This window comes from Ischnura elegans, chromosome 8, assembly GCF_921293095.1.
Source record: "Ischnura elegans chromosome 8, ioIscEleg1.1, whole genome shotgun sequence".
In the NCBI taxonomy this organism is placed as follows: Eukaryota; Metazoa; Arthropoda; class Insecta; order Odonata; family Coenagrionidae; genus Ischnura; species Ischnura elegans.
Window position 1 is genome coordinate 5,932,254 of NC_060253.1, and position 24,501 is coordinate 5,956,754.

The 24,501-nt window shown below is 38.3% G+C and overlaps 1 protein-coding gene across 4 annotated transcripts in view; it reads right to left on the bottom strand.

The window, feature by feature from the left end:
* Positions 1 to 4,082: 4,082 nt before the first annotated feature.
* LOC124163387 (brefeldin A-inhibited guanine nucleotide-exchange protein 1) overlaps positions 4,083 to 24,501 on the bottom strand; it is a 65,752-nt gene continuing 45,333 nt past the window's right edge. For 2 of the 4 annotated variants that reach the window (XM_046540270.1, XM_046540268.1), the window contains 5 exons: positions 19,515 to 19,841; positions 14,841 to 14,981; positions 11,892 to 12,069; positions 8,859 to 9,115; positions 4,083 to 6,015 (listed from right to left, as the gene is read on the bottom strand). In XM_046540270.1, the coding sequence (XP_046396226.1) occupies positions 5,788 to 6,015; positions 8,859 to 9,115; positions 11,892 to 12,069; positions 14,841 to 14,981; positions 19,515 to 19,841 (1,131 nt within the window). In that variant the 3' untranslated portion in view covers positions 4,083 to 5,787. Of the gene's footprint in view, positions 6,016 to 8,858; positions 9,116 to 11,891; positions 12,100 to 14,840; positions 14,982 to 19,514; positions 19,842 to 24,501 lie in introns of all 4 variants that reach the window. The other 2 variants (XM_046540269.1, XM_046540267.1) reach the window with 1 other exon arrangement.

Here is a 24,501-nt window from a genome sequence, read left to right on the forward strand (position 1 = left end):
CCTCCTTCACAGCACTTTTTACCGAGACCGATTTCAACTAATTTTCCGTTGCATGCAGTTTGGCAGGAACCCTGGAGTAGATGATCCGATACCAAGAGACCCCTTGCATAAAATTCGACCCCTTTTGAAATTATTCACTCAAAGAATGAAAGAAATTTATTGCACGTTTAAAGAACTCTGCTTCATTAGTCCATGTTGCTTTGGCGTCACAAACGCGGCATAACATTATATATGCTTTCTTAGCCTAATGGCCTCGTGCAAGATGCAATAATTTACACTGGGGCAAAGGATCCTGATGTTGGAGGCAGGGGACATGCAAACAAAGTCGTGCGAAAATTAATCGATAGATTTCTCCTCAGTGGGCACAGTTTATACAGTCGCGTAGCCACAATTTTGAAATGGGGGGTTTTTGCCGGAGGTTTGAGGGCCCTTCTGGAGGGTGCGGGGGGCATTTTACCCGTTTTTGGCACCTCAACGGGGGTTGTTACCCATAACCCCCCCTCCCGTGGCTACTCTACTGAGTTTATACATGGACAGTTATAATCATCATAAAAATTATAATAATCTGTTCAAATATCTATCGAGTAACTCAAAAAGACACACCACTGAAACTCTAAGGACAAACAGAAGAAATAATCCTCCTCACGTCCTTAGAACGACTAAAGTGGCGAATCAGTATAACTCTGATGGTGTATGATGTGCAGATGTTCCACGGCTGTGTTTGAACCCTTTTTTCAAAGAATTTCACAATTATTAGTTAATATTTGCAGCATTAACGCAAAAGAAAATGGCAAAAAGATAAAATAACTTTCATATGTTTGCATCCAAATCTAAGTTACTAGTAAATTTAAAAATTTAGATGTGAAAATTAAAATTCGAAAACTTTTATTTACCCAAAATTTGATGCATGGATAGTGGATGACATCTGAAAAATTATTTATCTTATTTTATAATTCAATTCCGCCATCATTTCAGAAATTATTTCAAGGTTCTTAGTTGCTATGTAAAAATATGTTGTCCGTCGTTTCTAATGTTTGTGTAACGGGTTGCATAAAAATCCGGAGCATTTATCACATGGGTGCGGATGGCATCACTGTGATGCCATTAACGAATTGTTTAATAAATTGTCAAATTAATATAAAAATCCCTTTTTTAATGAAATTGTTTTCATATTTTCGAAAAACAAAGTGAATGCAGTGAAAAAAAATTCTCCGCCAATGTGAAACATCTCTGAGAAAATGTTACGCAATGAAAGGGTTAAGCAATTGAGGAGAAAGTGTTTTTTTTTTGCGAAGACAGACAAAAGATGCAGGTTCTTAAAAAGCACTGGAGTTTTTACCGGTCGACAGAGAAAAAAATTTGGAGAATAAACTTTGTACAATATTTTGAACAGAGAAGCTATTCCTTCAAATTTGGTAGATACCTAGCTACAAACAAAACAGCCAAAAATAATCAATCTTTTGGCATTTTTTGCAATCGTCAAGAGAGTTTGCTAGCAAGCTTAGAATTTGCTGAATCACATTCTGCGCCTCTTAAAACATTAAGACAGGATCAATACAAAAATATCCCATGACTTTGCTAGCAAAAACCTTTTGGACCACTGGGCTGAATTGAAACAAGATTTCCCATGCTTCATCAGAACCCTAGGCTCAAGCCATTAATAATGCGGAGGCCAACAGGCTACAGTCCAATCACAGCAGAGAGCTGAAAATCTCTACTCCACTCTCTCAGCAGATAAGCACTTCTGAAGTTTGCTCGGTTAGTCGGAGCCTCGTTCACCAAAACCCAGGCAAGCCTTCCCTCCCCCCCTCTCCAACGAGTGCCTCGGAGTGAGTCCTCGGAGTGATACATTTAAAAGAACAACAAACTTTGATCATGTTTCTGACCAATCGGAATCAAGTTATTGAACATAATTACAATCAGTGTCAAACACGCCCTCACTGCTGATGAGAAAAAGGCCACTGAATGTCACTGTGGTCAGTGACTTTTCTAAAAAAGCCCTTTAGGGAACCCTTCCCTTGCCAGCCCAACCAAAAGCCGTAGCAAGGAGGGAAGATGGTTGAGATGTACCCAAGAGAATGGAACAATCTCATTGTAGCTAGTTAGTGAGCGCAACATACATGCAATCTGTCAGTAAATTTTCAACACATTTTTTATGGCTTATTCATTCAGATGGATTAGAAGAATCTGTGAAGTACTCCTTGAAAAATCAATACAGTTGCCATTTAATGTTGGAAAAAGGTCCTAACAGTTAAGATGCTGAAGGTAATGAGCCAAAGACAGAAACAGACAGAAAATTCAGATGGGGGCACAAAGAAAAAGATAAAAGAGTTTTGCGCTCAAAGTATTTCCTCACTAGCATTAGGTGGCTTAACACTCTTAGTACGAGCCTATTTTGCCGGATACATAATATGTACTGAAGAATACCAGGGGTTATTTTTGGCACATTTGTATGTTTTCACTTAAAAATTTATGCAAAGACTAAAATGCATTTTCTAAAACTATTTTTTTTTTCATGTGCTCTTAACACCTCTTGGTCCGGCTCCCTTTAAACTAGACTAGCCATAGGGGCCGGTCATATTATATGCCATAGGCCACAATATATGTTCAAACTATTATAACGTCGATAAAAAAGACGTCAATAAGAAAAACTTTCACAAAAACAAACATTAAAGCATGGTAAAGCTACCTAAAGACGCACAAACCAGAACTAGGTCGAAATAGTTCCAAATAAATCCGTAGAGGTCAGCAGGAGACTGCACAGCATGAAAACATAAAAACGCGTGATCGGCAAATAAGCGCTGGCGGCGGAACACGTAAAAACACGTGTGCGGACCATGATGTGTTAATACTTCCGGCTATGAAAAGACTGACAGATACTAAAAAAAAAAAAGAATTACAAATGCTACAAGAAGCACAAAAACTAAAAGGCAAGAGTGTAAAAAAACCCAAACAATAGATCAGCCAATGACCCTCTTCAGACATGCCCCCAAGACTGATAGATGGGCCCACTGACACTCTAAGGGTATGTATAGGGGGGAAGGGAGGGAAGAATTTTTACAGGAAATACCCCCAGTAATCCCTGGAAGAATAGGAAAAATGGCTCCAATACAAATTTTTCTTCCACTGGCTAAACAAACAATGTTGAAAGATAATAGGGTAGTTTCCTTCATCAAAGAAAACGAAAGGCATTGATTGGGATTTGTTACCCACCATTAGTGTATTCATATTATACAAATTATTTGGTTTCAGAAAGAACAGTTTAGACGAATGGCAATGGTCAATTTTAACTAGGCTAGGAAAAAAGGCTAGATAGGCGCCCATGCAATGCCACTCCACGTGACGTCACAGGGACCTAGTTTCTATAAGAATGCATACGAGTTTTACATCGTCTGAGATTACCAATGCATGTGTGAGGCACAGAGCTCAGGGAAACATTTCTTAATAATCACCTTTTAAAATTGCCTAAGGTCAGAATATTTCCTTTGTTTTATAGGGTATCAATAATCCTTATTTAGGCCAAGCGCTACCTGCTAGCAGCCTCGTCATAGCCTCGCACCAAGGTGGCCTCACAAGACAACAGCCGAAACCAGAATGACGTCACACGGGCTTTTCCCAGCATTCGTACTTAGCCGTCGCTGTTTTCGCGTGCTTGAAATTGTTCACTTTTCATTTAATCGCGAAAAATAGATATCATCATTTAAAAATCTAAGAGCTTGAAATGCGTACTCCAGGAGTAATAATCTTTCGATTTAGGCAATGAAAAAATAATAGGAAACCACCCTATTGAAGAATATCTAAAAGCCACTCGTGCATAAGCAGTCACATAAATGCTGAAATTGGTCAATTAGCCTCCCAAAAACAATCAGCTTAATGCAACCCTGTTGCTCACCATGCATTGCACATTCGTACTTAATAAAAAGTACTCAAATGGCACGTAATGTTTCACATTAATATCCTCTGACAGTGTACCACGCATGAGATACTACAGCTTAATAATAACATCTCTTGTTTAATATGTTTAAAGATTTTATTAGTAACACGGTTAAGGCTATAGCTATTGCACAAATTATAAGAATAAATTATAATTATCATCTTTAATTTTAATATTTTACAAGCCTTTCCCAAAACAAAAAGGCACAACACATCTTCACTTTGCAATGATTAAAAATAACCAACTCTTCAATAGTTAAAATTAAACCATTAATACTCCTATGTAGTGTATATATCAAATTTATATTTTACAAAAAACATTCAGCCATAACTGTGTATGAGTTTATAGCATATCATGAAGTTTTAAAGAATGATGTAACAAAGTTCATTTTTACGATGGCATTAAAGAAACCTTTGTGCAATGTCAGAAGAAATATTTCACCACTCTCTGAAACTTCACAATATACACTTGTATCAGGATTTACGAACTATATATGTATTATCCTTTATGATTTTTTTAACCCACTTCAAAATGAATACATGTTCCTAACTTCATTTCAGAAGAGAAGGTAATGGTGAAGCCATTCACAGCAAAACCACTTATGGCCCTCGTCAAATGACAGCTTTTTATACAAATTTCAATTCATAAATAAACACTTTTTAAGTCTTTCAGGAGATTTTAATCACAGAAATGTAGATAATGACTATAATTTTCACACTTCCTGCTTATGTACAATTGTTCCCTAGCTTTCCTTCCCAGGGAGCCCAAAATTATGTCTTCTCACTTCATTCAACATCTCACTACGTTTAGGTGATAGGACTTCGTACGCTGGAGGGAAGAGAGTGAGTAATAAATATTTTTGATTCCAGCACATTAACCAATGCTTGCAAGAATTCAATGCATTTCTCCTCAGTCTTTACTGATGCGCAACAAAAAAGTAACAATACAATAAACGGAGCATTTTCAAATAAAATATTTCTATGAACAATACTGCTTAGTCCTGGTTCTGAATGACCCCACACTGCTACCGTGACCGAGGCCACTAAAAAGGGGCGACATAACATTCACCCTCAAGTACACGGAGTGCCACATACAAAATATTCAAGTGCTGTTCCCAGCATCGGAATTTGGCCTAAGATCCCCAGTTTCTGTGCTTCTCACAACTAACAAAGGAAAAAAGTTACAATTGCATGGTTATGCCACACTATTTCTTCCCAAGCTCCTGAAAACACAGAGACAGGAAATGAAAAACTAATAAATAACAACGGACAATTGCTGCAGCATCATCCACAGTCGAAGAAGGACCACAAATATACAAAGGAAGGAATAGAGTAAGAAGATACAAATTTGTGAGAGGTCTAAAATAAATTTTAACAACGGACATTGCTTTCTCAAAGTAAAATGACTTGGGGAATTATGGAAAAACACCAGAGCTCTCTCAGGCTACTAGTTTCTTCCGAATGTTTTGTGGTGGCACGGGAGTTTTATGCTCCATCAATTAACCAGCCTACTTTCCCCCCTCACTTAACAATTAGGAAAGCTAACCTCCAGACTACCTCTTCCCTCCCACTATCCCCTACATCTTTACGGCTCCGTGGCCACAAAGAGGAACGGAATAAACACAGGGAAGAACTTCCTGCAGTCTCCTCCACAACTAACGATTACTCCCACCAGACTTCAGGCACTGGAATGCAAAAGGGGGTGGAGAGGGGATTTCATATACCCGTGGCAGTTTGCCAATGGACTGCTTTGCGACGGCTCGTGAAGGGGCCCACGAGGCCCTGATACTGCTGCTGCTGTCGCTGCTGCTGCTGCAATGGGAGGAACAACACTCTGGGATCGGGGGGCCGGCATCATATCTCCGTTTTGACTCCTCCCTGGATGATCGCGGAGGGAGGGGGATTCTGCGTGTTGGACAGGGGGTTTCCCGTTCCATTGGTGGAGCTGTGACTCGCAGTGATACCAAACACGGGTCCTATCCTCAGGAAGAACCTCCTCAACACCGATCGAAGCTCCGGTTTCAGATCAAAGCACATAATTTCACACAGGAGAGGGTAGTAACTGGAAGCATGGGCGGCAAACTGAAAAGAACAACGCCAAAACATTAAGCAACACACATTCTAAACCAATGAGGTCAAGAGGTTCAAACCCTCCAAGAGAAATTTATGGGGTACACTCTTGAACAAGCCATTGCACACTTTTCTATCTTACCTATACCCAGACATATGACATGTAACGCAAAGATGCTTTCATAAAATTTCAGTTTCACAACATTGCAATATATTGTAAATGCTTGCGTGTGTTAGAAAAAGACTTAGGGGCTCAAGTTTTCTGATTGAATAAAGACAATTTGCCACAAAACACATTTGAAACATTTTCAAATGCATGCCCTTAAAGGTAAATATCCATATCATATGATAATATGGTTAACATTAGTCACGACAAAGAATTAATCAAGCTATTTAGGCATGGCTTGGTAGCATGGTCCAATACATAGCTCACAGAAAAGAGTTATCTTAACATTGGAATAATCTAAATTCCAGAATACCACTAGTCCTGCGATTTCCAGATTTTCAATCTCCTACTGCATAATTATATCAGGATTAACTTTGAGGAAATTAGTTTAAACAATGTCAAAATGTAAGCAATAAGGGTTATTTAATATTTTCTTTGGAAACACACTGGAATCTAAAAAACTAAATGAAAAATACATAGCAAATTTTCTCAAGGCCTGGTTACACGGTACATTAGAATGTACAAGAAAATGTGAGAATATCTGAATCTCAGAAGGAACAGGAAAATTCACCATGTAACCATGCAAAAATGTAAAAATGTATGAATTTCTGAACACCTGTTCTGATTTTGTTCAGATAATCGTACAAGTTGGACTCATAACAACGTCACCTGGTGGCAGACTACGAAAATGACAAATTCATTTCATCTGGGTTGTATTGCAGACTCCTTTGTTTACCCATGGCTCCGATAGTTATTTTGATATCTTGCTTGTCTTGGATTTTTCACTGACTGCATATGGGTAGCGAAAAGATGGAACACAAGAAAAGGGGATGGGTAAAAGGAAGGATCACATGGAAAGGTGCTGAATGTATGAAATGCGGTAATTGTTCAAGACTGAGATCCAAATGATCATTAAAAGGTAATAAAAAAGCATTTGCTAGACAAAGAAATGAGTTTTAAGTACTATTTACTCTGTATTTACTCGAGTTCCTGTTTTTGAGCCGAGACCTACTGCAAAAATGAGTCGAAATTTTAGGTTTTGCGTTGACATGCAGCAAACATTATGGGCATCAAAGCAGTAAATATTGAATTTACCTTGCCAAAAGCCTCATATTTCTCGTATATTCCTGTAGCGTGAGCCGATTCACAGTAGAAGGATGGAGAGAAATCACGACAAACTCACTTTCAGGTCTTAAACTCATTTGCCTTTATTATGTCCTGTTTATAATGTCATACCGCTTAAGGGCACGAGAAATTTTGAAGATGTGCTTTATAATGGAACACTACTATCCTACCAAATTTGAATGATATCGGCAAAAGACACTTTGTGAATGTTTCTTGTTAGGGGCTCCGTGCGACAAGAGGCCAGCTGCCCGTTACATTCCTTATTTTTTCCCATGGTTTAATCGTAATCAGTATTTATTCTCGTAAACAGCCACTTTCCTTAAAATTTCATCCTACAATGAGTAGAATTAAAAGTACATTTATAGGGTTGTTTACAAAGGGAAATAAGTGATACATCCTAAATTTGGTGGTCATTTGGTGCCGGCCTCAGTGGTGGCGGGGTAACGTTCTCGCCAGCCAAACAAGAGGTTGCGGATTCGAGTCCCGCCTGGGTAGGTTTCCCCGGTCCAGGGCATGGTCGTTTGTGTACGTTTACTTGTTACATTTGTTGAACACCCCGGTGTAAAATGGCCAATAAGAGCTGCATCCGGTGGTTTGAGAATAAAATAAATTCGAGAAAAATTGGCGACTCAATAAAACCCTACAGTGAATCTGATTTAAGAGTGTACTTACGTTGAGAATATCCCGTTGACAATATAGATAATGTATTCAACTCCATTCTGTAGATCATCAACCACTTATTTCTCTTATTTTTGTCCTTTGAGACACAAGCAAAAACCTTCTCCAGCGAGTAAATTAAGGTACTAGACGACAGGGCACTTTATATGATTTTATGGGATACACAATTTATATGGTTTTCTAATGAAGGTCCATGCTGCAATACACTTACTGCATTAAGCAAATGATGTAGGTGTGTAGCATAGATCACAATCTGCAATCAACTTATGTTAATTTTATCTTTCCAAATCTCCCCAAACAATCCCCTTTATTTATTTCAACACCTTGGCAACCCAATATATTCACAATCCGCAGTTTGACGTTAAAACAGCAATTCTATTTGACTTATTTGTTTGAGCCTCTACATTGATAGTTTTTCTATCCACTTCCTCAGTCTGTCATCAGTGGATACCGTTCCATGATGTAAAGCGTGCACGCTCCTATGATGTTGTGTTTTCAAGCAGTCAATGAAGATTATTTTTTAAAGACTCATAACTCAGCTAAAAAACATTATTCATCCCCGAAATTTTCAGCAAGTACATTTGAGGAAGAGATCTTTGAATTCTAGTACTTTTAAAAAAGTGGGCATGTTCCCCATTGGTTTATATTTGAAGTTGAAATAATTTGTTGCGCATTTAAAATATTTTAAAAAATATCCAGAAAAATGTACCGTGTAACCACCTATTCGTGGATCTTGTCCATGAGAATGTACAAGAATCTGTTCAGAAAACCATTCAGAAAAATGTACAGAATCTCATGCATTCGAATGTACCGTGTAACCAGGCCTTTAGAATATAAAAGACAAAATTCTAATGGCTAACTCAATCGACGTAAAATCATGTCTTACCCTTTCATCAGACATTTTAAATATCCTTGTGAGCACAAGTAATAGTAGTGATGTCCACGCATCCCGGTGTGCTTCAGACTGAAGTCTGAGGAAGTATTCAAGGGCTTCTCGACAAACATGAATGAGCCTTCGCTGAATCAGAGGCCATGCCTCTCTCCTACGCTCATCCATGTACATCTTGAACAATATCCTCAGTACACATGCTAAACTTTGAGTTTCTTGCAATTGGAGATTAGGCTTCAAGGAACCTTTGAAACCTGAAAAGGAAATCATCAAAATGTGATGAAAAATGCACTAAAAAAGCATATACTTTGACAGATCTAGATGTAATGTTTCACAGAAAACATATGTTGATCAAAGATTTAAAAAAATGCCAATTTCAGCATTCAGAACATTCAAATTATCATTGAAATTTTTTAACCCATTTGAAATGATGAAACCTACAAAAGATTGAATTCATAAATAGCATTTGGAGACGTGTATCTCAACACGTGTTTTTAAATGGAAAACTTTGACACCAGAAAGAAGTTGCAGCATTTACAAATGCCCCAATAATCCACCCTACTCTCTTGACCCTCACAATCTTGAAATTCAAATGGATGCTGCAACTTGTGTCAGCATACAAACATGCTCACATAAATTCAACTGCACTAAATAAACATCAGTGCATAAACGTCTACATCTAAAACAATGCGTTTAGAAAACAAACATGTTGAGATGCATCTCCAAAATGCAGTGCATTGGCCCAGTCTAGTAGTTTCTGCTGAATTTCAATTGCTAGAATACATTTGTTTCCACTAAACTTATCCAGAATTAACTTACGACGGGATGACCAAAAGAGTGATCAGAAGGGGAATAAAACACACAAAGATAGCCTACATTAAAAAAAGATGCCTCCTTGCAAAAGAAGCAACACTAGGATCAGTATACGAAAAAGATAACTAAAAGTATATGTAAGGAGTGATGCCCTTCTATGGTCACAAAATCTGGACAATAGAGAAGATGAGAAAAGGCCCTTTGAACACTTGTTCAACAGCAGAAAGCTGAAGATCAGTTGGAAAGATAAAATAATGAAAGGAGAATCAAGCCAGAAAATAGGAGAAAAGAATGAATAAGAGGAAGTGCGAGGAACAGGGGGGGCTGGACTTGTAGGGCACATTGATGAGCTTAAGGTTATAATAAAGATAAATTTAGAAGGCCTGACCGTAAAAAAAGTGTAATAACATGGATACAGTAGACTCTCGTTAATACAAACAACGTTATAAAAGAAGTTCTCGTCATTACAAAGCAAATCGTTGGTTCCGACGAAAAGGCCTATCCAAGTTATAGTAAAAGAAACATTATTAAAAAATTTTCATTCTTACTAAATTACGAACATCAGTCCAGGAGGTCATAAAATCAACTTTATTACCAAATTCTACGAATAAGCAACGGCATTTAGGTGGATATACAATACGCTAAGTTTTAACAACCCCACCAAATTTAAGTTCTTCTCGTGTTCTGTTCTTTTTTCAGTGTACACGCAATATCATGTAATAAGCTTCATTCCCGTGTAGTCATGCTGACCCACTCTTGACCGCTGGTGAATTGGACGTACAGTTAGTCCTCTTCCTACCAACACTCGATTTACGAACTTTCAGAGATACGACAATTCAAAAATTTCAAATTTTGAATTTGGATTGGCCCTTCGATTTGGCCGATGCTATGCGGTGTGGCGTAGAGGGACCCACTCGCACTTTGGGCACAATCTGAGCAAAGTCTCATTGAATCCGGAGTGAATTTAGGAACTTTTCAGAGCGTTTTGCCCATTCTTCCTTATCGGGGGGAACAATTTTTTTTTTCGGCTCCATATGCGTCCCACACCCAGCTATGTCAATTCGTCACAATCGTGAGTTTGTGATGCAGTGTTGCATTCTGCAGGATAACCGTACTCCTCAATTACTTGCATACAGTCCAGCTGGCGAGAGTTGTCCGATGACAGCACAAAAGGAGGGGCGGAAAACCTTACGCCATCACGGTTTGCAGCCAATCACTGTCCCCCAAACACACACCTCACTCCCTCGCCTACTCATACAACGTTGTCAAATGCATATGGAGCACCAAAATGAGCTTTTTCTTCGAATCACCAAAACAAGAGTCCTTTGGGTCGTTCACGCTCGTTGTCCCTTCTGGCTGCTTTCTTCACGGAACTCTATTGTTTACAAGTGCTTTCTTACCTGGCAACCTTGCCCCCTATCCTAGACCTAGACCATTCTGCTTCTCATCGGACAACTCTCGGCGACTGCACTGTAGGTTTATCAACCTATGAACAAGGTGTTGGAACGCATCTAGTTCGTACATCGAGGACTTACTGTACTTGGGAAGATATGAACCCTCGATTGCATCATATTCCTCGATTCTTCTATTGAGAAACTGAAATGAATTTTCCTCTTTATATATGTTTGCGCGAACTTTAATCGCGTTTCTTGTACATAGTTTTTTTTCCACGATTCCTGAAAGAAACGTTCACAAGAACTTTGTTATTAAGAACCTCCGCTTTTTCAGTTCCGTGAACTTCGTAATAACGAGAGCATACTGTAGTAAATTTAAGATCAAGAAGGACAAAAATTGCACAGAACATATTTAATTTAAAATTCATATTGGAATAACAATGATGTGTTTTTACAGGCAAGTAAACAACATGAAAGAAAAATTCAAAAGAATTCTTCATAAAAACACAAAGAATTAAACATTAATTATTGCATTCACAATAGACACTTCATAAAAAAGGAAAAACTCTGAAGGAGTGGACCATTTTAACGTGGATTAAAATTCCACTGCAGTACCCAATGCCGTACAGAAGAACTCAACAGCACACTGACAGATAGATATTGACCAGTCAGAACAATATGGAAATATAGTAAACATGTCTACAAAGTAGCAAAAAATAATACAAGCATTAACGGCATATTGGTCAATAAATTTTAAAAATGTTCAACCTTAAAAACTACTCCATCACGTCAATATATGATAATTGAATCCAATTAAACTCACCAGCTTTCCACAGTAGATTTCTCTGCTCATGATTTGAATTGAACTCTTTAGCAAAGCGATGTGAGCGCAGAAGGCAATCGGTGAGCAATAACAGATGAGTTGAACTCAGATTGGGATACATGCCCTGTTCCTCCTTCTGCTGTCCCGACATTCCCGCCTCAACGTGCAGCATGTCTGCCTGCATCAAGCCATTGGAATGGGATAATGGCTGTTTAACAACAACACTCAATTTCAAATTGGAGACAATCATTTGTGCAAAACACTCCACATAAAAAAATCACGAATAAAAAATTCTAAGTCTCATGCAAAAATATGGATGGGTGAGTCCAGCTCTTTGGTTCCCAGTTCCACCAGTCAGTGGAGGTTTTGACCACTAACGGAACCAAAGCCAAAAAGAATTGATGCCAAAACAGCTGCCATGAGATTGAAAACAAAATATAACAATGACTTTACGAAATTCTTTTTATTTTTATATCAAAGTTATTAATTTTGAATTAAATGGTTGAGCTCCGTAATACACAAAACAAATCGAACGTAATGATGACCGCCAGGGGCAGATCCAGGATTTCTTTCTGGGGGGGGCACAAGGATACCTCGTAATACTAAATGAACACAATGATAATGGGACCGTATTAAAATCTTGCATAATTTTTAAGGGTCTGGGGGGGGCACGTGCCCCTACCCTAAATCCGACTATGAATGCATGAACCAAATTTGAACAGGTTCAATTTTCTGTCCATGCATTCGCACAAGTTGGGTGAATACACGGTGCATTTTCGTATTCATTCGCACGTTCATAAATTTAGACATTAACTCGCACGGGTTAATGTACTATGTAAACAGGCCTTTAGATGACACCATTTGCAGGGACATTTGATGATCTTGCACCTAAAATCTACTCGTTTATAATTCGTTCTAATTCTTCTTACCTGGAATTCTTTACATATTTTCTCCTTTTTGATACATATTTGCATTTTTGACAATGGTATCGCGATTTTTCACCACGGTATTGAATGTTGAGACTGGCAATCCGATCGGATTCGGAGCCTTTTTCACCTTGAATTTCCATTTTCAAGCAGGATTATTTCCCGTGCTAATTGAGAGTAACTTGGCAACACATGAGTATCTGAACTACTCTTTGGAGATCAAGTAGTACAAACTGTCGTGCGACTTCATAATTTTTGAAAGTTACAATAGTTTGCGATGCACTGCGACTTGAATGGGATAATTCAGGTATAAATAAGGTTTTTAAAGTATTTAATTAACCCATAATTGCTTCGCAACTGTTGAATGAAGTCAGCGCAAATCATCCCAGTTGTCAGTCAAGTTTTATAGCTCCGGCATTTATCACGTTTCACCACGTCTGGTTTCCTTTCAAACTCTTGTATCAAATTATTGACTACATGATTATTGTCAACATTCCTTCAGGAGTTCCTACATTATAATTATTACATGGCTGGATAGCTCAAAAAACCTCCTTTCATATCGTGAATCTTTTCGCCGCTAGCAGAAAACGAGATGACGTAGTTCCACTTTCGGACACTGGTGGTGTTTTGTCCTGCCGCATTCAAATTCTTCCCAAAAATAGTTGTAATTACGTCTCTCTCTCTCTCTTGTATTTTTAAATACAAATGCGCAAAAGAAAACCAAAAGACAATTTTTAAGAGCTGATATGCACGATTAATTGTTTTAGTAGGCAAATAATTTTTTTTTAGTCAGCACGTCATGATGCACATGGCGGGAAAACAAAAAAACACGACGTAAATACAAGGTTCTATTTACGTTGGAGAGATAGGAAATATGATGGGACCCAGAAAAAAACTTGCAATTTGCGGTAAAACGTAAATTCCGATAACGTAAATACGGGGTTCTACTGTATGTTTGTAGCCAATTTTTCAATGTTTATAATCCCATAGAGTGGCTTGATACTAGTACTTGTCAGTGTTGCAGACTCAGAATTGATAACAAGAACTGATGGCAAAAAATGAACCAGAAAGAGAACCAACCCATCTTTATGAGAAAAACTTCACCACCTCACCATAAATAAATAAAAAAACAAATTGAAAATGAAAGAGACACAAGATGAAAAAGTAAAACCTGTAATTCATTTCCATTCATTAGCAACATAATCAAAAACATAGTAAGGTATTCAGCTTAAAACTAATCTCACAGTCTAAGAGAACACACCTAAAACCTATAAATTTCATATTATCACAGCATTTAAAAAAATGTGTGAGGAATGTTACGATAACGACAAGAAGACACTTTCTCTAACTTAAACCATTTTTTACTTCAATATCACATAGACAGACAGGCTAAATAATTTCTCAAAAAATGATATATTTGTCAAATGTTAAAATGGTAAGAAGGTATCATCTTTTTCACAACAAGATACTCCTAGAAATATGATTTAATGTCAATTGCATATATTAATTCATGCACTGAATTGTTGAGGCCTTTACTTTGTAGAATTCCATATTTAATGTTTGGAAGGAAATTTCTTAGCTTTTCTACAAAACACACACTTTATTGCCGACTAGTTTCGGTTACACTGTACCATTTTCAAGACTAGTGACTAGTCTTGAAAATGGTACAGTGTAACCGAAACTAGTCGGCAATAGTGTTTTTGTAGAAAAGCTAAGAAATTTCCTTCCAAACATTATATATTAATTCAGTTTTCATTTTCTGCCTGTTAAGAGTTTATTTTTACATGTTATTCATGGATGACTTGACAGCCCAAAAACGGATGGCATATGTCTTAAAGTGCATCTAATCCTTGGTTTTTGGTGATTACATTTTGCCATATTTTATTAATATTACTAAGGAATTGGATGATAATAATAATAACAACAAATAATAATTGCCCTTCGGCATTTTCCAAGGATAAAGTGATTGCTCACAATATCACAAGACAATTGAATGAAAGTGAAGCTACGATGCAATTATTACCTGAGCCAGAGCCAAGTTCTCCGCATCTTCTTTCCGAGAAGTCGCAGGGAAAAACACTATGTTGTCAATGGTTTGAATGAGCTCAAGCTGAACGACACACTTAATCAGCAATCCAGAAAACACTTTGTGATCAGGACCAATCTAAATAGAGGAGAAAGTGAGAGACATTAGCCTAAGCGAACAAATTACAGGAAACATAAAATGCGATCAGGTAAAATGAAGACTTGGACAAAAAATTCACCCTCTTCCGATGCAATTCTGTTCAAAGAGTATTACTCAAAACTAGTGATGGGTCGATTCCAAAATTTTATCGATTCCGATCCCGATTCCGATTCTGATATTTCGATTCCGATTCTACCGATACCGATTCCATCGATTCTGATGCCATAGGCTCCAAGAAAAATATCACTTAATTCCAGGCAACAAGAAAACCACTTTAAAAAATATCACTCTATAAAAGAGTCAGTTGACAAAAGCATCTTTCATATCATCACTATGTAATTAAAATATAATAGCAAAATTTCAAAACAGAAAATACCTGAAAAGTGGTGTTACATGATAAGTAGTACTTTAGAATATTGGCACTCATAGTATGTCGACCATATATATGTATTCAAACTACAAGGGAGAGCCCTGAGTACAGAAATTTTCATAGCTGTAATAAAGATTACATACTACATATATGAATCATGTAATATTTGGCCCTTTCAAATTCTCAAGCAGAAAAACCAATTATTCTACATACTCAGGTTTTGACGTCTCCACGTTTCAGTATTACTGCCTGCAGAAAATTGCCTTTTGCTACACACTTGTGTGATTGGGCAAGTACTTTCCTGCCAAAATTGCAAGATTATGGAGACTTTGGAATTTTTATTATTAATTATATCAACGATTTTATTGGATCTTGAATCTTCTTGGAATTCAAGTGGACGAAGCGAACGAACTAAAGAACTAAACTTTAGTTTTGTAGATCTACAAAAATTCTATACTTCTCACGTCATTTAATCAACCTTAAAATCTCTTGCTTTTTTTTCAAGTTCTTGAAAAAAACTAAACGCTACAAATTAATATCACATCGGACGGACGCAGTAATAAAAAAGGCTAAAAGAGCCTTGTGGTGTGAAAATTACCCTTCCGCGCGACTCACCTCGGCGAAGTTGGAAAGGGAAAAAGGGTATCGGTTGTTGCCTTTCACCGAAACAGTTCATATTTCTCTTTCTTAAGCATGCTGAAATAATCTCTTCATTTTACTTCAATGCCCAGGGCATATTTCTTATGCGTGGGATAGTTCCGAAAAATATCCAATCTTTAGTATTTTCACTTGAGTAATGCGCTAATTGTTCAAGTCAATCTATACATAATCCTTTTTAACATCCTCAGTTTAGTGTTTTAAGTCAATGAAAACGATTATCCATGCTTTAAATTACGATTTTCAATTTTAAAAATCTGCCTCAGTTACCGAGCCTTAGAGTTCCGCGGCATGTAGCTGAGCTTTGACACGCGATTGAAAAATTGCTCTTATTTCCTTCGTCGCAGACTTATTTTCCAAGATTTCTAATTAGTACTCTTTAGAAATCTCTACTTTATATTGTGGTTCTAATTTTCCGAGTTATATTTTTCGTAAACGAAAGATAATGTCTACTTTATGTCAAATTTCACGTGAAAAACGGGTCGGCCATTTTGCGTCGTAAAACCAGACAGATGAGAAGTATAGGCAAAGCACCAGATAAAAGGAATGTTTCGTTTTATATTCCATAAAACTCACACCAACGCAAAACCACTTGGATAAATTCAAAGATTTTTTGAGGAAAAACGATATCTCGCGTGCCATTGAAAAATTGGTCATGTTTGGGTCTTTGTATCTCACTAAATGTTCGTACATATGTAAAATGGCATATAAATCTATATCTGGTAATTATTTATGATTATTTACGCTATGTTTCAAGCCTCTATCCCCAAATAGGTCATTTTGGACTTTATTCCAGCTTTTTCCGATTTCGGACCAGTGTGCACCGGGTAGGAAGACGATCGGCCGCCGCGGCTGGCGTAAAGGTATTCGGCGCCCACATCGACAACTATAGTGTATTCGGCGAGCTGAAACTACCAGGTCAAGGCATTAGAATGACTTATCGGCTTTAAAAACTGCATTATTACATGAGTTTCATGATAGCGCTTCCTGTCAGCAGATTGCTGGACCTACTACCCTCGAAAGCTCTGTAACCTTAATTACTCGACTCAACATTCGTAATGCTACTCGAAACGCTCAAGTCGAGTACCAACTACTCGATCGACTTGAATTTTCGAGTACTCGCACCTCCCAAGATATGTATTTTGTCATTACGATTACGTGGCGCGAAAATTCAAATGACTGTTGGAAACGTGGTCGTATATTTTGTTGTTTGAAGTACTACTGGAACCGGAATCGATTTTTCACCTTGGCAAGTACTCGTTTTCGATTCCGGTTCTTGGTCAAGAATTGAGGAATCGAAGAATCGAGGAATCGAACCAACCCATCACTACTCAAAACATTAATTACAAAAGCTGAACAGAATTTCATGTAAAATTATTCATCCTGATATTCTATGATGGTAAGGATAAATCTTCCTGACTCTATATTACAATACAGTGGAAACTATATCCCACAAAGAAATCCTCCCTTTGGGAGACTATTTCCTTACAAGGGGTGGAGCAAATAATGTCCAGGATACATATTTTCAACACATTTTTAGGTTGGTTTGTTAGCAGAAGTATTCCCATTTAGCAAACTTAAGGACAAGTGCTGAAAGATGGGGAATATTTTTATGGCAATTCATAACCTTACTTACTTTACCAACAAACCCTCTATGTTTATGCTCCATACAGACTCCATTACACGCAAAACCTATCACAATGCTTACCTTTATCTCAATGCACAACCGACTAACCTACACTTATCCGTAATGCATTTATTTCACTATTCTATTGTTATCAACACAGTTGAGTAATCAAAATCATGTTGTGGTTGTTCAACCTTTACCATTTCCTCAGATTGTTGCATCTATAACTGATGTAATCACGTTTCATGGAAACCATTTTCAGTAACATATTACATTTTTTTCGGCATACAAAGAAGCCGAGGAATGAGAATCGTGTCTTGAATGATGTTTTCTTTCATTTGATGTGATTTGATGTACTTTCCATAGTTAAAAATTATCTACTGAGCAAGCAAAGAACACCACTGAAATAGCTGTTGTTTCAAAATGTCCTTTTTGAGATTTATTAAGCCAATCAAGAGTCATTTAAATAATATGGCGAGGGTATGCACGACTCCTTAATAATTCAAATAAAAATTAAGTATCTCATAAATGATATTATCTAATATCATTTCAGGAATAATGTTGAAGAAATTCAGATTGTTTGGACTAAATAATCCAAAGAAAGTCACGAAAGACAGCGACACACACGTTTGAGTATTTGGACCATCCAGAGAACAAAAGAAGGTCTAACATTTGCAGCTTTTAACGTTGCACTAATTTCCTTAAAATTAATGGTATACAATCCAAGGAAAGTTAACAGAGAGTAATTTAAACTTAACCCTCCATATTACTTTCTTATCCAACAGATTGCTATCAATTACAGCGACTGAGCACTAGCGATGAATGTTTTCCAAAGATTGAATCTTTCACAATGGCGAATGCCTACTCCAAAAGAGCATCCTATAAACAGCATACATTTTAGATGCTAATCATAGGTCAATCAAAAACAGAAAAATACGAGTCTCTTTAACTTTTCGCGCAATATTACTCTAAACAATAAAATGATGGTGAACAGGTTGATGAGTCACCAGGGGTGGGCCCGAAGGGGGTTTTCCTGGTGGACCCTCTCATGGCATTCATGAAAAATATTAACTAACATACATCAGACTCCCGATTATCCGGCTGTGGTTTATCCGTGTTGCGGATTATCTGTGCACGATTTTCACTCTCGCTCAATTTATTCCACGATCTTAAAAAAAAATCAGACACAAAATAATCTAAATTACTGCATTAATGCGAGGAAACACCGGGCTTATTATTTCCGTTAGAACCCCTTCATAAAACGGAATCGATCGCACACTAGTTGCATTCACGGAAGTACCGTGTTCCTGTATTCCAAGCCTCGCAGTGCGCGACCGTGCTCCGTGATCACAGATACACGTTGCACAGCAGTTGCAACCCGGGCAACTTGTGCGAGACGCGACTACGTGGCGTGGTGCCTGACAGTGTAGTTTCTGACATCAAGCAGTGGTTTTGAAGCATTTGTGCAAACCAATTTTCTGTATCCGAGACCACACAGATGTGTGGTTTTTGAAACCAGGCCTTACATGAAGCATTAATATTACAAGTACAACCATGTTATAGCCACTAAAAAGATTGCGAACTGGCAAAGAAAGCTCTCATTGAGTCCGGGAAGCACTCTAAAATAACAGAATACCTGCATAAATAACAATATATTGTTTGTTTTAGGTAAATGAATAACATTGCAAGACATATAAGTGAAAGTTTGGTTTATCCGTGTCTTCCGATTATTCGTGCCGTCTCTCCCCATCATCATTAGCCATTGGGATAAGTGTACTGTACGTTGAATGCACTTGTTGGCATTGTATGATTGTACAAACTCATTTCTCCACCTTCAAGAACGTGTAATGACACAAACCTTGGCTCTTGTGATGCGAAGATCCTCAGCTCCCAATGATACACTGGTGGCACTCTGCACACTGTTGCTCCTCTTCAGGATTCCGTGCAAAGGGGCCCCACTCGGCAGCACCGTGGGCGACTCCGGCTCCAAATGTGGAGACCCAATGTACTGCGGGGACGTGGGCGAACCTGGCTGCGTCACCTCGCCGTTCGCACCACTCATTATCGGACTGTTGGGAACCTCCGTGCCATCTCCTTGCAGAGCTCCGTCAGCTATTTTCACACTGTGAGGCTGCCACGTCAGCAAAGCATTGGGCAGAGTGGACTCAAAGATGTCCAACATGACCTGAGGAATAAAAAAAATAATAGGAGCCATGAATAAAAGCACTGATGATTGTAAGAGGCTTTCCAATAAATGTTGAGTGTTCTCAAGTTCCACATGACGTTATGTAGTTAAATCTACACTTGTATTTAGGTGATGCAGTCTACCATTGACTTCAGGGGCAACGATTATTGCCTATAAGTTGTCTAATGGTTATATAACAAGACAGACATTTGTATGGCTGAGATAAGCCCGCACTTCCACTTCCCATTCCTTTTAAAATAAAGGAGTTGGACTCAATTTTAAAATTATCTAATATGAATCTTTTCCTCAGCTTCCTACAATATTACATTTAAGCACGCATTCAAGAGAATAGCAGTTTATTTTTACAATGGACTTTAAATGACTATAGACATTGCAGCTTTCAAAGGGTATTTTTTCTGACAAAAACTAAAATTTCAGAGATAACATGAAAATTTTCACAACTAATTTTTAGGAAAATATATTTTTTTTATTTCAGTAAAGATCATTTCTTTATAATTACAGTAAAACTTCGATTTTACGCACTTTGATTTTACATCCAAGTCTCGTTTTTACGCAGCAACACTCAAGTCCAGCCGGAAAGCATAAGGAATTGCAATTGTGAAACTTCGATTTTACAACTTTTCTTGATTTTACGCAGTTTTTCGATTTTGCGCAGCATGACCCCAGCCCCAAAGATGCCGCTAATCTTGATTTTACGCAGTTGTCTTTCGACTTTTTTGAAAATCCTGACTGGAGCAATATGAAGTTAGGTTATTTATTCGTCATGAGTAGTAAAAATGAGTACAGGAATGGCTGAAATGACGTCACGCTGTTAAGCGTGAAACTAAAAACATTGCGAATCTAATACGTGCTTCCCCCTGCGCCCTCTCAGTAATATTTCAGGCTCCTTTACGAATGCGAATATCGCTCTTAGTTCAAATTTGCCGTAGACGGATATCGAAACCTAAAACATACGGTAATCGCCGTGTATGCATAACTACTTTTGATTAAGACAGATGACCGCCGGAGATATTAACATTATCACCTTTCGTTTATTATTCGACTTATTGATATCGCTGTTTATAACATATTTATTGTAATTACAGTAGATGGTCGTTAATCCGGAATTATGAATTACGGAATATCTATCCCTAACGGAAGGTTTTCTAGAATTTGGCCAACGCTATTTTTTTCATCACCCCAGCGAAATATAACGGCGAAATGAACCATTAAAAATCCTCCCGTGCCAAAATTTTTGCTTCCAAGGTGATCCAAAAAAGATAGTAGTACTTCTAGTATGGACGTAAGTCAATGGTGATTCAACACGATGGTAAAAGCAGCATGCGTTGTCTCATTCCGCGGCCTAACCCCACATCTAAGGGACGAATGGAGGCGAGGGAAAGTTGCTTGCGCGGCGCACTTATCAGAACTGACTCAACTTGCATCTCATTGTCAGTGGGTTTAAATGAAACATAATTGGAACTTGAATAGCTATTAGTTTAACTCCGCTAGGTGGCAAGCGTTTACATATTTTTAACGGAACAGGAGTTAATGCCCTCAGAGAATAACTCGCGTTGTCAATCATCATGTAATCATTGAAATAAAATTCAAGACGTGAATGATAAGGTGGTCCCTTTAAACTCAGGAATGGCTTAGCACCATTGAATCGAAATACGAAAAGTGTCCGGTGTTGTAATCAGATATGGGGAAGCAAAATATTACGTGAAGATGAGTCACACGGCTTGTAGGTCGAAGGTCCCGGCGCTGAATTCGTAGAAGAATGCCGACAGAAAAGCTATACCCCGGTAGATTCAATCTACTAATGCTAAAATTTCATTGGAAAATGCTTTTTTAATTTGTAAAAATTATATAGAGGGAAAATTGTTCCAGGCTATTAATCATTTTTTTATTCATCACTGGCGGCATGACGGTAGTTGCAGTTATTTAAAAAGCTCACTTAAAAAAAATTATCTAAACACCAGAAAAATCTAAATTTCCGAATATCTCGGGTCCTGTGTGCTCCGTATTATCTATGGTATGCTATTTGGAAGGAGGTAACCGACAGCTGGGGTTATTAGCGCCATGAAGTAAGGGCTGTGGGGATAGGAACCCTATGTTAGCATTAGCCAGGTTGTAATGATAGGCTCCAAAGGGACCAGGACTTAATGTCCCATCTGCTGGACAGAGTGGTGCACTGCAAGAGCCCTCCACATTACACTTGAGTAAGGATAGGGCCATCTCTGATAAGTTTCTGCTACTGCCAGGACTTGAACCCAGGCCCACAGGGTGTAAAGCCTTTGTGATGTTTTAGCAAAATTTTGCTCCCTGTTAATGGGGTTAATTTTGATGACTATCCTCAGATACCTCATTTCTTCAATCTCCTATCTTTGTTTGTCTACAGGTGGTTAAACAGATTTTCTGAAAACTGCTTTTAATGAGAATATTTTTGAAAATTAGCTTCTCTGCGAGCATTTAGTGTCACCATTTTGAAATTTCTCCTGGGTAACAGAAGTAATCTTAGTGCCAGAAATGCTAGCAATTCAATCATGTTGTTCAAACATGGGAAACATTGCTCAGGAATGCAACGTTGTTTCTCTTAAGGTAACACGTCATCTGTGGTGTTGCTTGTGAGTAAATAAGATTAATAGGCTTCATTTTCTTGCCTCCAAATGAGTAATTGAATCCGGGAAACATATGTCTGATACAATTGAAAAGGATTTCATGCTCTTTTACCACAAAAACTCACATATGAGACTTTTTCTAGTTCCGGTTCTGGCTCAAATCAGAACTATACAAAAGCATAGGACTAAGCCTTTTAACAATGATGAGCACGTGTTATCCTGAAAACTAGAGATGTGCGAATAGTATCCGCGAATACTCGAATACCTCGAATACCTCGAATACTAGAAAGTATTCGATATTCGAGATTTCGAATAGTTATGCGAAAAGTACCGCCTCGAATACCTCGAATACTTTGAATTTCGCGTCATACACTGTCGCACGCACGTCGTTGGTAGTGACTCGGAAAAATGTAGAGAACTGTAGTCATTTAGTGCTCGCAGCGCCGTTTTACGCAAGTTGACGAATTGCATCAAATTCGTGGATTTTAGCGGTGAAAAGTGTTCGACGAGGGGAACCGAAAATAGTCAGGTGAAAAAATCCGAAAATCCCCGATTCCCCCCACCAGGAGAAACTCAGTGCCGTGGGATAGCAACCTTAGGGCATTTCCCACGATCCTCTATCCTCCTCCATTCAGCACTCGCCTCAACCACTCTGAAGCTTTCCTCTTCTCCGAAATCAAACAAAAGGTCCCAGCTCGCGCAGGGATCGCATTACGAAGACCCCTGCTTCGAAAAAAATATCGAGTTACGAGAGCAATATAAACGTGTTTCACGCCCTCCCCCCTTTTCTCACCCACTGACCTTTTTCTGGCTACCTGCTTCAAAGTTCCCCATTTCTGGAGGTCAACTGCTGTGTGAGTACCGTGGGATACTTACATAAGCGCATTTCCCAAGGTCCGGTATCCCTCTCCATTCAGCACTAGCCCCCCTTCTGAGGCTTTCCTCTTCTTTAAAATAAAAAAAAGGTCACAGCTCGCGCAGGGATCATATTACGAAGACCTTAGCTTCGAAAAAATACGCGAGAACAATAGAAACGTGTTTCGGGCCCTCCCTTTCCTCCCCCACTGACCCTTCTTTTTCCTACCAGCTTCGAAGTTCCCCATTTCTGTGGAGGTCAACCGCTGCATGAGTCATCTATTAGCACAAAGGGTGTCTAAGAATGACTTTCGTCAATTGATGTTACACCTTTATTGAATTGAAATATTAGTAATGTGCGCGTAATTTCAAAAAGAATAAGACCAAACACGACGTATTTCTGAGTTTATTTAAGCATTTTACGCAAAGAAATAAATGTCAAAACACGACGGAGGCTTAGCATTCTGGCGAAACTCGATATGAGCAGCAGAGCTTCTCGGAAGTTGATGTGATATTTTTTTCCGAAAACATATACAGTGAAACCTCGATATAACGACACCCCACGGTGCACTAATAAACACTCGCTATAGCGAATTGTCGCTTAACCGGAGGTGGAGCAAATAATAGCCAATATACCTGTTGCGAACAGATATACAGGAACAGGAGTGGTGCGGCGACAGATAAACATCTATCCGATAAACGTAAGCATAAATCCAGACGAAAGGCGATGTTTTTTTGCATCACTAAATTTCCTTACTAAATAACGACTAACTATTCAAACAATTTATAAGCGCCGCACTGAATGAAAATCATGCAAAGCATTGTTTCGTCATCATTATATTTATCGAACGACAGTTTACCACATAAATTTGAGACTGAGCACTCCATTAACTTCATTTCTAACAGATCGCTAGCAATTACAGAGGTTAAGGAGTCTTCATGAAAGTCTTCCGGCGGTAAAACCCTCGCTATGGCGAGAGCCAACACCGAAAGGGTCTCGTAAAAACGAATTCTTTAACACGCTTATTATAGGGTCAATTGACGGTGCATCGGCTATCTCTCGTAATAGCGGGGGTGTCGCTATAGCCCGTACTCGCTTTAACGAGGTTCCACTGTATCAAGTTACAATTTATGAGTGGTGCTATAAATCTTTATTGTTACAGTCACAGACAAAAGGATATTTT